The sequence below is a fragment of the Cydia strobilella genome, chromosome 5 (genome assembly GCF_947568885.1).
Source record: "Cydia strobilella chromosome 5, ilCydStro3.1, whole genome shotgun sequence".
Taxonomy (NCBI): domain Eukaryota; kingdom Metazoa; phylum Arthropoda; class Insecta; order Lepidoptera; family Tortricidae; genus Cydia; species Cydia strobilella.
The window spans coordinates 22,111,373-22,127,810 of record NC_086045.1 but is presented as its reverse complement, the minus strand read 5'-3'; the positions used below and the strand labels follow the sequence as shown (position 1 = coordinate 22,127,810).

Sequence of the window (16,438 nt, the reverse complement as noted above, 5' to 3'; positions counted from 1 at the left end):
AGCTCTCGCACCGCAATGTTAAGCTGTCCTCAAAGTGCGCCTTGCTCAGATTCTGGCGATAATTCCGGTCTTCCGCCTGTGATCTGTAGCAATCTAAGAGAAAAAATAATAGGCGAGAACGTAATAGTCATTACTCATTGTACATACTTATAACTATTGCAAATAAAAATATTTAATATGAAGAACTGTGTCAAAAGCGAGGTTAAGGCTAGCAAGAACTTGTATGCAATTTTCATTACATTGCGGTATCTGATAAACATTTTGAATGCAGTTTACCTTAGTAGTCAGCACTGTTACGTAAATTGCATGCAAGTTCTTGCTAGTTTACAATTAATTGTAGTGTATAATTATACATACTTATAAAGCGAGGTTTAGACTAGCAAGAACTATGCAATTTACGTTACATTGCCGACTACTAAGGTAAACTGCATTCAAACTGTATCAGATACCGCAATGTAATGAAAATTGCATGCAAGTTGTTGCTAGTCTAAACCTCGCTTAACTATTGCAAATAAAAATATTTAATATGAAGAACTGTGTCATGACATCATAATCAAAAGCGAGGTTTAAACTAGCAAGAACTTGCATGCAATTTACGTAACAGCAGTGCTGACTACTAAGGTAAAATGCATTCAAAATGTTCATCAGATACCGCAATGTTGAAAATTACATGCAAGTTCTTGCTAGCTTAAACCTCGCTAAACACTGCATATTGTTCCTACTTATATTTTTTCCTGAAGTATAAATCTTATATTTAATATATAAGTAAGGACCAAATCGCGAAACGTTTGCGACTGATGGCCTTATAACTGCCTGAAACGGCATTCAGATTTTCTATATCTGATATTGATTTGATATGTATATGACATTACTCTTACACCTCGGCCACGACACGACAGGCACGCTATATATAAATAAAGAAGGTATATAAATAACTAGATGGCACCCTATTTTTTTTCAGATACCAGTCACTGAGTTAGACGAATCAAAAGGAAAAAAGCATGGCCGTGAAATGTCTGTTCGCTGCATCACTCCTGTCACGCCACTGCAGCCTGTTCCTCGCTATCCGTTGTCAGTCGCCTGGGCCCCGTCTACATTATGCTTCAATCTGGACGAGGAAAAAGTGGTTAAACAATTGACGTGAGTCACAAATCTTACAGCAGTTGCGTTAAGGAATCTCCATTTTTCATGGAACTGACACAGACAACCACACTGATTAAGAAAAGTATACTAAGTGTTAATTGGCGTAGATTATTCGACTGCGGAATTTTCACTATTTCGTCATTAATTGTTTTAGGTTACAGAACAGTAATACACATTCGATCTTCGTCCAATGTTGCGGGCTATGGGACAGCACTGCAGCAGCAGCTGCCAGGCTGGGTGCCAGCTGGAAGTGCTACCCTCGCAAGAGGTTCTTGCTGGCCCCGGGTGTGGCGGCAGCGCTCGCCGTGAGCGCCGCGCCTCGCCCGTACGCGTGCCCGCTTCCTTCTGCACATCTGGCTCTGCAACTGGTGGCGGCGCACATGCGGGATAATGTTGCTGGATATTTCATGGTACCGATTCATGTTCATTTTAATAATTATTTACCCCCTATGCAATATGAATAAATAAGACGACCTGTTTGTGCACTTGCCCCCTCTGCCCTCCCCCCCCTAGTTACGCCACTGTGTTTGTGTCCAAAATGTCAAAAGGTATTATTTATTTGTTTAAAAGTAAAGGGTCAAGGGGTAAAGTTGTTGTTTAACCCCTCGTGCCAATATTGATACCTGAGTAAGTGAAAGATTCCAAATTTGGATCGCGAGCGTAGCCAGTGGTACCAGACATGAGAAAACAACTCAAATTTTTTATCCGATTACTTCTCATCAGTTTTCGAAGTGCAAAGAGAGCCTTTGCACACTAGTGTGATGAAAAAATAAAATTTTAAGTTATATCCTTCTTTATTTAATTAAGAGGTTTTTTTATTCCATTTTTTCATATAGCTAATTTGTATCATAACATGGAATTGACGAAACATGTAACTAATTTAAATCGAAAGAGAGCTCTTCTCTTGATTCAGAGAAATAATAACATCAAATTTGCTAAGTCTGATAAAGTGGAAGGTAGTATGTTTTTAAGGGGCTACCTGAGGTTCTCATCGATTTTTGACAAGTTTTGAATTGTATCTCCTACTTTTGCACTACATATAGAATTATAAGACAAGCGGCTATCGATTCTTCAATCTTTTATCTCCATTTTTGTCTACCGGATTGTGAAAAAATGAATACTTATTTATTTATGATTGTTTTAAACATTGTCTAAAAAAACACTTTTTTCGTATCTCGATTGCTGTGAAGGATCTTACTTATACGTAATCTACATATTTGGGTTCGTCTTAGACGTCTCTAAAAATTTGTCTAAGGTTTTAATTTTAAACTAATTAACACAAAAGTTATAGCCAGAAAACCAGTTTTTTGGCCTAAAATTGTTCAACTTTGATGCAAAATATTTCGAAAACAAGGAACTTTGAAGTAAATATGGGATACTATATTGCTAAAATCCGTTGCTGTTAATATGATAAGCTACAAAAAACATTAGAAAACTAAGGGATTCAAATCGAAGGTCATTGGGGCATGGGATCCCCTTAAGGACCGTTACCATAGCTGCCTGCTTTTCTTCGAAAGCAACCGCTTTGGAAGTTGGAGTACTTTTACGAATTTTCTTCTTGATTTATTTATATCAGGGACCCAAGAAAACAAATTAAAATTAAAGTACAAACCTAGGTAACAAGTATTAACTAGGGATGTACCTCATGTACCGACTAGTCTGGAATGCCGATTATCCGGCCACATTTGTAGTCGGCGATTAGTCGCCCAAAATTGCCGGTTTTTCGGGTTATATTATTAGTTACAGAAAATCAGGACATAAATCAAATAAACAGCAAATACTTATCAAATGCTGAATACCCATTTTACTCAAATTAATAAGATTATACTTTATACATATAAAGGGTGCACACGAATGTTTTTGTTCATATTATTATATTTAATTTATGTGTAGGGAGTAGATAAAAAGATAGATTAATTTATTTCTTAAAGAACAAGACATATGTATTTAAAAAGTACTTTACATAAAAGTATACCTACCAGCAAACAAAATGTTTTTACTAAAAGATCGTCAACTTAAAATTGAAACAGCAAAAACAACAATTTATGAAGTAAAATAGTAGAAGAAAAATAAATAATTAATAAATAAATGAACAATGTCACACACAAAAAAAAGAGATGGTAAAAGCTAGGGCAAACCCAGGTATTGTCGAAATATCAAAAAAGTATGCATGTCGTTGCAGTCCGTACAATAACTAATTATTATGTAGTTGTACGATATTAATAGTATTACAATACAGTCAAGGGCATAAATATATATACATTCCCAAAGTTTCGAAAATATGTGTACGTGTGTACCTTTGACAAAAAAGTCGTGTTCACATATTTTTGAGCCATTTGTCTGGATCGATATTTTTGCCTTCGACTGTACCTAGCTAGTAACTTTTATTTTTATTTCTATTAATTGAGGGGTCTCCAATTACATTTCTAGAAGCCACTAAGATGTCAATCTCACAAAACGATATTTTGGTCAAAATGCTTAAATGGCAGTTGGCTTTTGTACTGATTTTTTTATTTGGATATAGTTTGCCGTAATATCATGTAACATATGCATTTCCTTTATTAAATTATCATTTAATTGCTTAAAATATTAAATTAAATGTACAAAAATTGCGCACGGAAAGCTATTAAAGCGACGCAAGGAGCAAAACAATTATTTTTCAAAAGCATCCGAACTTTGACAAAGCTAGTGTAGTGACCACCCGAATGTAAACTTTAAAGAGAAATGATGATTTCATGGATTTGGCCGACTAATCGGCCATCCGAGCGCAGATTAGTCGGCTAGTCGGCCAAATCAATAGTCGGTACATCACTAGTATTAACATTTCAAGATGGCCCATTTCGCCGTATTATATCAGGCTACATAAACAATATTTATTCAGCGATTCTTAAATCATTATCTTTTGTTTCTTGGTAGCAGTCGAGATGCTTAGTTCATTACGTCATTGGGAGTTCTGGAGTTCAATATGTAGGTCTACCGACACTGTGGTATAACATTTAAGTCCTTAACGCGTTGACATGAGAGTCTCTTATTGCTCATTCTGGGTAATAAAGCTGTGTATATTAAGTTCTTAGTTTAGTAGTGAGGAGGTGCGGCTCGGAAATAGCGACCAAGATGAAGCGAGCGTCATCGCTCGTATCGTCGCTACCTACATCGCGTGGTGCGAACGAGCAACTTAGGGATAATACACCTGTCGATGACGCCTTCGCCTATGCTACAATTCTAATGAATAAATAGAGTTAAACCAAGCTAAACACTGATTTAAAATTTGACGATTTTTACTCATTATTATTCACAACGACGGGACTTAATCGTGTAAAATCGCCCGACGTTTCGAGGACGGCGTTGTCCCCGTGCTCTTGGTGGGATGGTCGTCTTCTCCGAGACCACGGGGACAACGCCGTCCTCGAAACGTCGGGGGTAAATTTAAAACTTATTTTACGCGATTCAGTCCCGTCGTTGTGAATAATAATAAAACCAAGCTAAGTTGGCAGCGATTTTGACAGCCCAGGCAGTGCAAGTGTTATTGTTGTTATATATGTGCATCTTTGCAAGATATACTGTTTCGATTCAACGAACATGTTAATATTTTATATAGGGTTATGCACAGCAATTACGTTCACTTCTTTCCTGTAGATACACCCAAAATAAAGGGCTATAAAACTTAATTTTCTAATTGACTCCTATTAGAACTGACCGGTGACCGATTGAACATAGAGAACTGTTAAACTTTTCCTGCAAGCAAAGTTCCTAATTGAACCTTGATAGTTCATTGCGCCCGGCCTTTGTGCTATAGGTACAAACAGCTTGTGTCGCAACGATTGCGGATCTTTTAACAAAAAATCCTGGTTCCTGCCGTAATACGCAGTGGCAATGGGTGAGAAATAGATTTTACGAGTGCGTGCCACGGGCGCGGGCCCGGCGGCGATATTTACTCTTTACGCTTGAGACGAATTTATAGGCTCAACGACATTACCGCGCCGTAATAGAGTGCGTATAATAAGCCGCTTGCAACTTACATAGTCCGCGCTGCGTTCTTATTTTTACATTATTACCTGCTGAGACAAATTTGTATATTACCTACATAATAATGCGATAGTGGGGCACCTATATTCTTGTTCAAATACTAAAAGTTTCGTTATTTTTTAAATAAAAATTACTAAAGTGTAATATTTGACGTTTTTTATGTGCCTAATCTCGACATCCGCATCCGCATCCGCGGATGTGAGCTTTTAAAAATCCGCATCCGCATCAGCATCCGCGGATGTCAAAAAATCAGCATCCGCAACATCCCTGAAACCTACCTACATATTCAATGAAGAGGTGCGAACTCTTAATTACAGCTTACCTAGTAAATAAAGAGTCACTGAATGTTTTTAATTAACTCCGCGCACTGAATAGCCGGTAACTGGTAACAACTAAGCAGAACTGGTTACAGAACACACTTCCTGGCGGCAACTTGTGCAAGGGATCTCTCCTTGCTTGACATAATTCTATTTCTTGGTAGTTGGTGGCCGGATTGTATTGGTGAAGCTGCTCTTAATATTGTCTTCGGTTAATAAAACCAAAGATAGATATAACTCCGTAATAGATGGATACAGTCTAAGGAAAAAACGTGCCTCGAAAATCACGAAAATTTGATTCTCGATCAGATGGCGCCACTAGTTTTGGCCTACACTCGTATAGAGGGCGTTGACTGTTTCGTTTGTTATTTATAATTTTAACGCATACCAGTGAAAGAACATGGGTCAAAATCATATAAAAATAATTAATGCAAATAAAAAAATCATTTATCCATATTTAAATACATTTTATCGTATTTTTATAAATATTTATTTTTAGTTTTAAAGTGTGTCGACAGATGGCAGTGAATTTACTGGGGTTACAAAATTTACTATGACAGTACCGCTCTAGTATAAGTTACTCTATGATAAAACTAACTATGAACTATGAAACGTCGGGTTGTATTATAAATTCAATATACGCGATATAATCCGTTTTCATAGTTTTATTTCAGAAGCTGCTCTTAATCTATAATAATGCTTCCTGCATTTAGATTAAGCTGTTTTGATTCAAAAGTATGTAAGTATTATCAAGAATTATTTAGCTTGAGGTTTTGGTTAAAAACTTTGGCGGAGACAACGTGCACTTCAGAATATTGAATAATAAACATCATACAACATAATAAACAATACCTCTAATAGGTACCTATATCTAATAGCATATAGCTCTATAAGCTCTATTGATAAAGCTTAGTACAGATTCATAAAGTGTTAACAATATAATTTTAATGCCGCCTAACCGCCTAAAATATTAGATAAAATATAAGTGAAGTGTAAGTGATATTATATAAGTGAAGTGTAATATTCTTTTGGAGTAATAAATTCTTAAACCATAATATTAGATAAAATAACTTACAAGCACTTATATTAAGTACTAGCTTTTGCCCGCGACTTCGTCTGCGTGGACTTAGTAACCCCAGTTAGAGTAAGAATAGCGCCTGGAGAAAGTCTTATAGCAATTATTCAATTTGAGCATATTATGCACACAAATTAGTAGACACTTCATTAATTATCTCAATTCCACACCGCTTTTTACTTTCTTAAGGGATGATTTTCTGGATAAAAACTATCCTATGTCCTTCTCAGGGACTCAACCTATCTCTATGCCAAATTTCATCTAAATCGATTCAGCGGTTTAAGCGTGAAGAGGGAACACACAGACAGACAGACAGACAGACTTTCGCATTTGTAATATTAGTATGGATTTATCTAAATAACAATTAAGGGCATGCATTGACACAATCAGCGGCCACTGGCCAGTATGGCTTCGGCGCCGCCAGATTGGCCGCGATTGCTTCTGTCCCATTATTACTAGTGTTTGCCGAGCGGCCATTCGCACTTATAAGCTGTCCAAGCTTTGCAAGGATTCAGCTCCAAATGGAAGCCATTTATAATAGTAGATTGTATGACTAGGGAATAAAACGATCCATTTTAGGCGAGGTGCAGGCATATGCCCCCCGATCCGGAACGGCGAGGGTCGATAGGCACAGCGAGTATGGATGGTATAGAAAGGATGCCAATCTCTTATGGCAGAATTGTTGCAAAAGTGACCGCTTTCAGCTTTAAATAATAGTTCCTAATCTCTTCGGTGGCGCTAGTTAGGCTCTGGGACATGAGTATAACATGAACCATATAAGGCAACAAATAACCCGACCAAATTACGTAGGTTGTTTTTGGTAGTATTTCGGTGGTTGGTGGCGGAGCCTAATTACTGTTTTTTGATGGACACTTTTCATACATAGAGATTTGGCTCCTTTATGTAGTCTCCATGACAGCGAGGTTAAAATAGCTTTCATTACCGAGTTATACATTCTACTTTTCACTTTGAATAAAAAAAAACAACAGGTAGGTACTTATTTTATATTTTATGAAATATTAAAAGTACAATTGGTACAATTTTTAATATGTAGAGCTGTTTTTCCCGGGTAGATTAATTGTATTCTGAGTTAATTGGGGATAAAGAGTTATTCCGGGCAGATTTATTGAATTCTGATTCGATTAGGGAGTAAATGTAAGCGAAATCAAAAATATGTATTTTATTTATTTTTATATTTTCCCTAGGGACAAAAATACGATTTTTGCCCCGCTTTGCAGGTCTAATATGAAGCACTTTTAGAGCATGAGAAGTGAAAACTCATTTATACGTACAGAAATAGTAGAGGGGAGTACCTATATATACAAAATTGTATAGATGATTTTTTAAATATAAAGCGCAAAGGCATTACCCAGTATTCTGAAGCTCCTTGATGACCGCTCTCAAAGGGACTTGTCTTTATTAATGACATAAAAACGTCTTTAACAATTTTATTCCACCGTTCTTTATGGCGTTCTATTTGAGACACAAATTATCGACTCGGTTTGATCCCACGCTCAAAATAAAATATCATATTTCCTGTCAGAGAAGCGAGCTTCGGTATTCGAGTGTCTTTTTTCGACATTTTTTAAAGCAACATTTTTTTAAGGAACTGCGTCGCACATGTTTGCTCAACATAGCTTCGAGTTGCTTGTGTATGTATGTAGGTAGCTCTTTTTTCAGAGTCTGCCCTAAATGCAATGGGACTTGAAATGGCTGACAGCTTATGAATACCATCATTAGAAACGCGTGTTATGCATTATCCGTTCGGCGCGTCGTGACAGTTACAGATATTTTATTCCAATTAATTCTTTAAATTGTTTTGTAAGTTTTCAAGTTGTCAAAGGAATAAAAATACCTATACGTATGCCACACTGAAGGAAGAACGATGTTCTTAACTAAGAAAGTTATATAAAGTTGCTTTGGGAACAAGAAATACAAACTAGTACTTAAGTACTGCGCACCTAAACTTTTTTTTATGACCCATTATGACACTTAATAATTTGAACTGCTATGCAATACTACGAAACATCCAATTGAATATTCGTTATATACATCATCATCATCATCATCCTGCCCTTTTCCCAACTTCATTTGGGGTCGGGCCTTCTTGTGCATCTGCGCCAGGACAATCTGTCCCGTGTTGTCAGTGGTGGGATGTTTTGCGTCTTCAGGTCTCTTTTGACAGTGGACCACCAGAAAGCCGGAGGTCTACCCGATGCTCTTTGCTTGGTGGTGATATTAAGCACGGTTTTTACGGAATAGTTGTCGTCCCGTCTCATCACATGACCGTACCATCGGAGTCTGCCCTAGTTTTTCGGTTACAGGTGCCACCTTGAAGGATCCTCGTACGTACTCGTTCCGCACTTTATCTAATATTCGTTATATACATTGGAGATTACCGGCAATCAGGCTCTGAGCTGACGTTAGGTAATTTGTATAGGAAGTGAGGCCGCGGGCGGTTTGTTAGCATTGTCTATGGCCGGTAGACTAGTTCTGGAACGGGTTAGTGCGCGTGCGCTTGGTGTGTAGTGCAGCGCGTTACAGGCAGGGTTACCAAATCAATTACGGGGCCCGACACACGAATTTCACCGGCACGCCTTTATGGTTGCGGCTTGCGGCAAACTGAGCTCTGCAGTAGAGATCTAGGTGAGAGTTCGATAGTTAGTTACTATAGTACAGTAGAAAAGTTGTACTTACTGGGTCGAATGTGTTGAGAAATTCGAGTCGTGCCGTTTCATTATGGTCAGCTATTCAATTTAAACACATAATTTTGACAAACCCGCCTAAAAATAAAATAAAATACCTAATCGATACTAACGTAGATCAGATATATGGATTACAAGTCAATATTTTAAGTATTTTGCAAAAAAAATATGTTTGATAGCTATTTTTACAAAAACCACTTTACTCCACCACTCCACTCTACTCCACTCCACTCCACTCCACTTTGTTTTACTTTTGCAAATTATTATAACGCTTGGAAAACGTACTAATGCTAATAATTACGTAGTAACCGTCTACACTACACTATTTCAGCTACTTATTAGCTCAACAAATACGAATACGACTTAAAATTCGATGCATATAAATCTCGCGAATCTACTACATCTGATAAAATAAAGCTCATTATCTCCAAAATATGTGCAAAACAATCTAGGTAGGTAACCCTAATGGCGGGTGTTGCGCCTTGCGCCCGCGCTTCTCACGGGCGCTTGCATAAGACGCGGGCGCACGTAACCTGCCGTAATGCGCATTATGCATACTGGGCCGCATGTCGGTCGAGCGTACGGCGTACACTACGCATGCAACATCCTTTACTCTGCCTATCTATGCTGGTGTTACTATTGTTTACGTTTGAGCAGTACACAATTTATGTATTCATTACTATTAATGTGATTATTTTGTATGATTAATTTGTTGCATATTGGACCAATATTATTGGTATAAATATAATAAATAATCGTTCAACCGGTCGTAATGCTTCAAAGCAAAGTGACTTCTTTCTATTGATACATTGCGTATTGTGATTATGTCTTTCAAGACAGCTATTGGTAGGATGTGAATTACTCAACGACTTAAATCTTCGTCTACCTATTTATCTTAAGTGATTTTTTGTAGTGTCACATAGATACGAGAACTTCAAAGTGTCCGAATTATGAATAAGTCCTTTTGCACTCGAATATTCAAGTATCTTAAGCTACTGATCCCCGTCACTGATAAAGGAGTCGCATCACATCTCAATCTTTAATCCGATTCTGGCACATGCCCATCTATTGTGGTGCTACCACAAAAGATTGTCCGTCTAACGTTACACGCGAAGATGACATGCGCACGGGACATCCAAGATTGTCTTCCACAGATAAATGCCCAAATCTCGCCTCCATCAACAAAAGATCGAGTTCCGCGTCTGGAATCGAATCCGCACTAAGCGCACGGAAGCGGTAGGCGCCGGCAGCTGCCCGAGTATCAAATGACAGATAATAAAGGATTCCTTAATGCGAAATGCGATAAGTGAACGGAGACATAATGTTTTCACGCTAAATAAACCTCAGACAGAGTTCTCTTGTGGCGCGTATCTTGAACGGCGCGGCGCGGCGGCTCCGATACTCTCGGCTTTAAGAATGTTAGGACGACATGCACGGCACTGCACATATATTTATTCACTGTAGGTATTACACATTTATATTAGTAGCTAAAATCAAACAGGGCAAAAACTAGCGTAGAACAAAATAAACCTAACTGGGAATAACCAACACTCAAGCTTAACGAACTTGGATATACTTTCATGTTAGGGCCACACTAAGGGGAAATGCTGGGAAACGCGTTAATTATCGCGTTAAATGGACGTTTTTCATACGGCCACACTGGGATTATCGCGATAATCAACGGCGTTTCCCGCCTTTACCCGTTATTGTGGCCCTGGCATGACAATTCTGTTTAAACTGTGTCCTATATTTTAAAGGCGAAAAACTTGACTTTATACTTAATTTATAAAAACAGAGGTGACAAATTGGGAATTCATTAAAATCGGGACCTTGAATCTATGCTTATTATCAAGCCGTTAACACCTGAAATAACTTCACACGTAAACACATTCAATATTTTTAATGTAACTTGAAAGAAACTCTGAATCAGCGTCTGCTAAGATGCATACGACACGACACACAGATGCGACGCGGGCCAGGAACAGATTTCAGACCAATCGCCTCCCGGGCGAAAACTCGTATAGTGGTTAACGGCTATGTATGATGAACCCTCGTGAACGTCAGCTGCCGCTCCGTTGGTGGGTTGAGGAATGGCAGCAAATAAAGTCTATAATTTTTTTTTTGTCATCGCCTCCCGCTTGATACTTTGTCAGATGATAGTTCAGATGCTATTGGGGCATTTCACGTCAAGCGGGCAGCAAAAAAATTGTCAGGTTCTGGATTTTGTTCATAGTTGGATTAATTGGACCTATATGTGAATTAAAAAATTTGGCATCATTACTTTTTTAATATATTGCTTCGTTAAAAATTTATACGCATTTGAAAAAACTACAAAATTTGAGGAACGGATTTTTTAAAAATTATTATTGCAATTCTTTCAGTGGATTTAATTATAACTAAATAGTGATTATTTGAGAATATTAGTTGATTTCTTTGAAAATTTATAAAAAAAGTTTTTTTTATCTTTTTTTCATATAACAAACCGGAAGTTAGTATTAAATATCTTTTTTTTTCCAACTTCGCATTTTTTTATATTTTTTATTTTTACACAATAATGTAGCTTATGGTGTACTAATGTCCTATAAAAAAATTTATAATGGCATCTCGATTGGTTTTGAAGATTCATGAAGTAATTCGAAAGTACTGCGCGACGCTCCGTACTGAGAGGTAGTTCTATGTGGCAGTCTTTAATGGCCAATTACGGGTTTTTTTACTTTTGCGTAACGGAATTAAAGCAATAAACAATATTTCATCGGTTAAGATGTAGAAAAGCTAATGATGTATTATTCAATCGTGCCTTGTAGCGCTATCACTGATCAACCATATCTTGGAACTGAAAACAAAACGTTTATGTTTTAACAAAACGCTAGAGGTAACTTAATAACTATAGCTAGGTTTAGGCGGGGTATGTCACATGCTTAAGAGGTCACTTTCGAGTTAGGTCACGTTCTGAGGACGTCACTTTCTGTACGTCACATTCTGAGTTTGTCGCATTCCGAGCTCGTCACATTCTGAGTACGTTACTTTCTGAGAACGGCACTTTCTGAGGACGTCACTTTCTGTGAACGCCACTTTCTGAAGCCCTCGCTTTCTGAGTACGTCACTTTTATAGCCTAGTAAGATTAAAGCGTATACCTGCATGAACAATGGATACCAGCAATCATAACAGCTGTACGGAATACGGCCGTTTTTATGCCGTACAGCTAATATGATTGCTGGTATCCATTGTTAATGCAGGTATACGCTTAAATATTACTTTGCTATAAAAGTGACGTACTCAGAAAGTGACGAACTCAGAAAGCGAGGGCCTCAGAAAGTGGTGTTCTCAGAAAGTGACGTACTCAGAATGTGACGAACTCAGAATGTGACGTACAGAAAGTGACGTCCTCAGAACGTGACCTAACTCGAAAGTGACCTCTTAAGCATGTGACATACCCCGCCTAAACCTAGCTATAGTTATTAAGTTACCTCTAGCGTTTTGTTAAAACATAAACGTTTTGTTTTCAGTTCCAAGATATGGTTGATCAGTGATAGCGCTACAAGGCACGATTGAATAATACATCATTAGCTTTTCTACATCTTAACCGATGAAATATTGTTTATTGCTTTAATTCCGTTACGCAAAAGTAAAAAAACCCGTAATTGGCCATTAAAGACTGCCACATAGAACTACCTCTCAGTACGGAGCGTCGCGCAGTACTTTCGAATTACTTCATGAATCTTCAAAACCAATCGAGATGCCATTATAAAATTTTTTATAGGACATTAGTACACCATAAGCTACATTATTGTGTAAAAATAAAAAATATAAAAAAAATGCGAAGTTGAAAAAAAAAAGATATTTAATACTAACTTCCGGTTTGTTATATGAAAAAAAGATAAAAAAAACTTTTTTTATAAATTTTCAAAGAAATCAACTAATATTCTCAAATAATCACTATTTAGTTATAATTAAATCCACTGAAAGAATTGCAATAATAATTTTTAAAAAATCCGTTCCTCAAATTTTGTAGTTTTTTCAAATGCGTATAAATTGTTAACGAAGCAATATATTAAAAAAGTAATGATGCCAAATTTTTTAATTCACATATAGGTCCAATTAATCCAACTATGAACAAAATCCAGAACCTGACAATTTTTTTGCTGCCCGCTTGACGTGAAATGCCCCTATTGTAAATAAACAAAATCGTCAGCCGATTGTATCGCTGTGGAAAGACCGTCAGCTGGTCACATGAACATGTAAAAAAGAAAAATCTTTTCAGTCATCGGCGTTATCGCCTCCCGTTTGATACTTTGTTAGATGATAGTTTAGGTGCTATTGTTAATAAAACAAACCGTCAGCCGGTTGTATCGCGGTGGAAAGACCGTGTTACGCGCTTCGGTGGCTGCCATTCCTCAACCCACCAACGGAGCGGCAGCTGACGTTCACGAGGGTTCATCATACATAGCCGTTAACCGCTATACGAGTTTTCGCCCGGGAGGCGATCACTGACGAAATTTGCGCCTGGCTCGCGGTCCATACCTACAACAATATTGAGCTCATCGTAATAACATCAATTGCAACGCCATCATTTTATGTGGTTGTTTATTTTAGTCCTCACATCTGCGCTCAATCGTATGGATAGGCAAATGTAAAAGCTATCGCGCTTTGTGTGGCATCCTTCCTCAAAACTCAAGCTATTCAACTGCATACCTACCATCGGAGAAATCCGAGAAGAAAGAGATAATGCAAAACGACCCCGAGGCTCTTTCATAACTTGAAAGGATGTCATCACCTGTACCCGTAGATAAATCTATATCGTATTTCACCAATTGGTACTCGTATCATTTGAATGGCGAATGTCGAATTTGGGCATCATTTGAGAAAATAATTAATTATCACGTTTTCATAAAAACATAACTTAAAAAGCTATAGTTAACGGCCTCCTCGGCTAGATGACAAATTTTCATTAATGGTATCAATCGATCAGGTTTATTTTTAGGATCAAATGTCTATACGGGACCCATTGCATTTTTTTTTTTTTTTTTTTTTTTATTATAAACTGATCGGCGATTGGCCCTAGTCACACCTGATGGAAAGTGAAGACAGGGCCTAATTAGATGCATTAAAGCAATACAAGTCAGAAATGATAGTCAAAGTCCGACACTTGTACTTAACTCGCGAAACGCTCCTAACAAAACGATAAGTGAACGTGACGTCAAGGTCACTGATGGAATGTATGGACAAATATTACGTTTTTGTCGGTGAAATATTGCGTTTATGTATGTATAGTTGTTATACAATCTTTTTTTGGATAAAATGTAAGGAATCGAATGGTATACCTACCCATACTTTTTTCCTAAGTTAAAAAATTACTTAAATTATGAAACTTTCCAGTCCTGTATTTTTGTATTAATTCCATCTTATTTTAATATCTACATTATTGTGATAAATTGCTCATTTCCTATAGATTTTGTTATAAAATTCAACATGTGTCATCATCTCTATTTAATTGACTATGCCTACGAACTACGAAGCAGGAGGTTGTCGCCTTTTTCTGCTGACAAAGCTGGCTAAGCTGGAGGTGGCTGTATGATGAAAATATGAATTTGTTTTTAATTTGTATTTTCACAGTAAGGTTGTCATAAGTTGGGCGCGGTGCGGATATCCTGTGACCGGATATGACCGGGTGAAAGTGGGGTAGTCGGGGAAACTTCCGGCAACGTCCCCGCCCTGCCGGAAATTTCCTTCCGGTCTCCTATCTGCACAAACTAACTATTGGGATGTAAACATATTTATTTTTTAAGTTACCTACTCTTTTCACTACTGCACAACAAAAAAACGCACTTATTGCCGTGAGGCTTTAATCTGTACAATTAAATAAAAAGTTTTTGGAACGATAAACGTTTTTATTCGTTTAATTTTCTTTCCTAATCTGTTTTGGGTTATAAAATTACTAATATTTCTTTTGTAAAAAATATTTTGATAAAATATTAATAATACTTAATTCGATTTGCCGATTTCATTGAAAAAATGTGACGTCACACCAGGGGGGGAGGGGTTTGCCAATTGTGACCAAGTGTGACAAGGAGGGGTCCAAAAACCTCGAAATTCGTGTGACGTAATTAATGGATGAACCCTAAGTAAGAAGCGAAAAAAAAATTCACTGCTTCATACATTTTGCCTTGTCCATTTTCTATGGGAGAGGGTAATTTTTATTTTCGCGACTTCCTGGTTGTATACAAGTTGGAATTTCGCAATTTTGGAAAGCTTCCGACGGAACATCAGTGGGGTTGTTTGTTCTGTAAGATTACTATTATTACTTTTCCCCTCACTAGCTCGGAAAGCCGTCTTTTATCCTTTAAAACAAGCGGGGAAAAATGCATTTTATCCACTAATGGGTGAAGTAATTTGACCTTTGATGGAGCGTGTTTAAGTGGCTTTTGACAGATAACAAAACGTAAAACGCTCATAATAATGGTTCGTTCGATATTAATTATCATTAATAAATGGTTTGAGAATTTCATAAAAAACACCAAATTTAGCTTTATTTAATGATTTTAAGTCATAAACCTTAAATTCCATAAGAAACATTTGTTTTATTAAATGATGTTGAATGTAATTCTGAACGCACAAGTTGAGTCGATGCAATTTCAAAACGCATCGTCAGAAATGTCAACATTGTCAACAAAAATTTTCTTAACGACTCCGACACGTAAAAATACACAACTTCCAGAGTTTTCTGTTATAATATCGTATTATCGTTAAAAAAATGTGTGATTCCAGTGATGAAGATGATCTAACGCCTGTGGATGTTGCACTTTCCTCGCTATAGTGAGGGGAAAAGTTTTGTGTTACACACGGGTGCAAATGTATTTTACTTCTCGTGTGTTGAAACACTCGCGGGTAAAATACAACTTTGCACCCTTGTATAACAAATAACTATTATCAGTTTATTCTGTGGGCGAGTATCGAATCGACGCGCGTCGGCTCGCCGCGGGAGAGCTTCGCTATATTAATATTACGCGCGTTATTACCGCGTTATTACGTTATGAGTTACGACGTAGGTATTACATGTTGCGATCGATATTTACGTTCGCCTTATGGCTTTATTAACCGCCAGTCTACGTTATTTGATTAATTAAAGGCCTTTTAATTACATATTGCAGTGGCTATGTTACTTATCGTCGCT

The 16,438-nt window shown here is 37.3% G+C and overlaps 1 protein-coding gene across 1 annotated transcript in view; it reads left to right on the top strand.

Annotated features, from left to right (window-relative positions):
• LOC134741807 (uncharacterized) overlaps positions 1–1,607 on the top strand; it is a 54,833-nt gene extending 53,226 nt beyond the window's left edge. Inside the window, exons 2-3 of the mRNA XM_063674704.1 lie at positions 962–1,140; positions 1,298–1,607. Coding sequence (XP_063530774.1) covers positions 1,013–1,140; positions 1,298–1,607 — 438 coding nt within the window. The 5' untranslated portion in view covers positions 962–1,012. The remainder of the gene's footprint in view (positions 1–961; positions 1,141–1,297) is intronic.
• Positions 1,608–16,438: the final 14,831 nt, after the last annotated feature.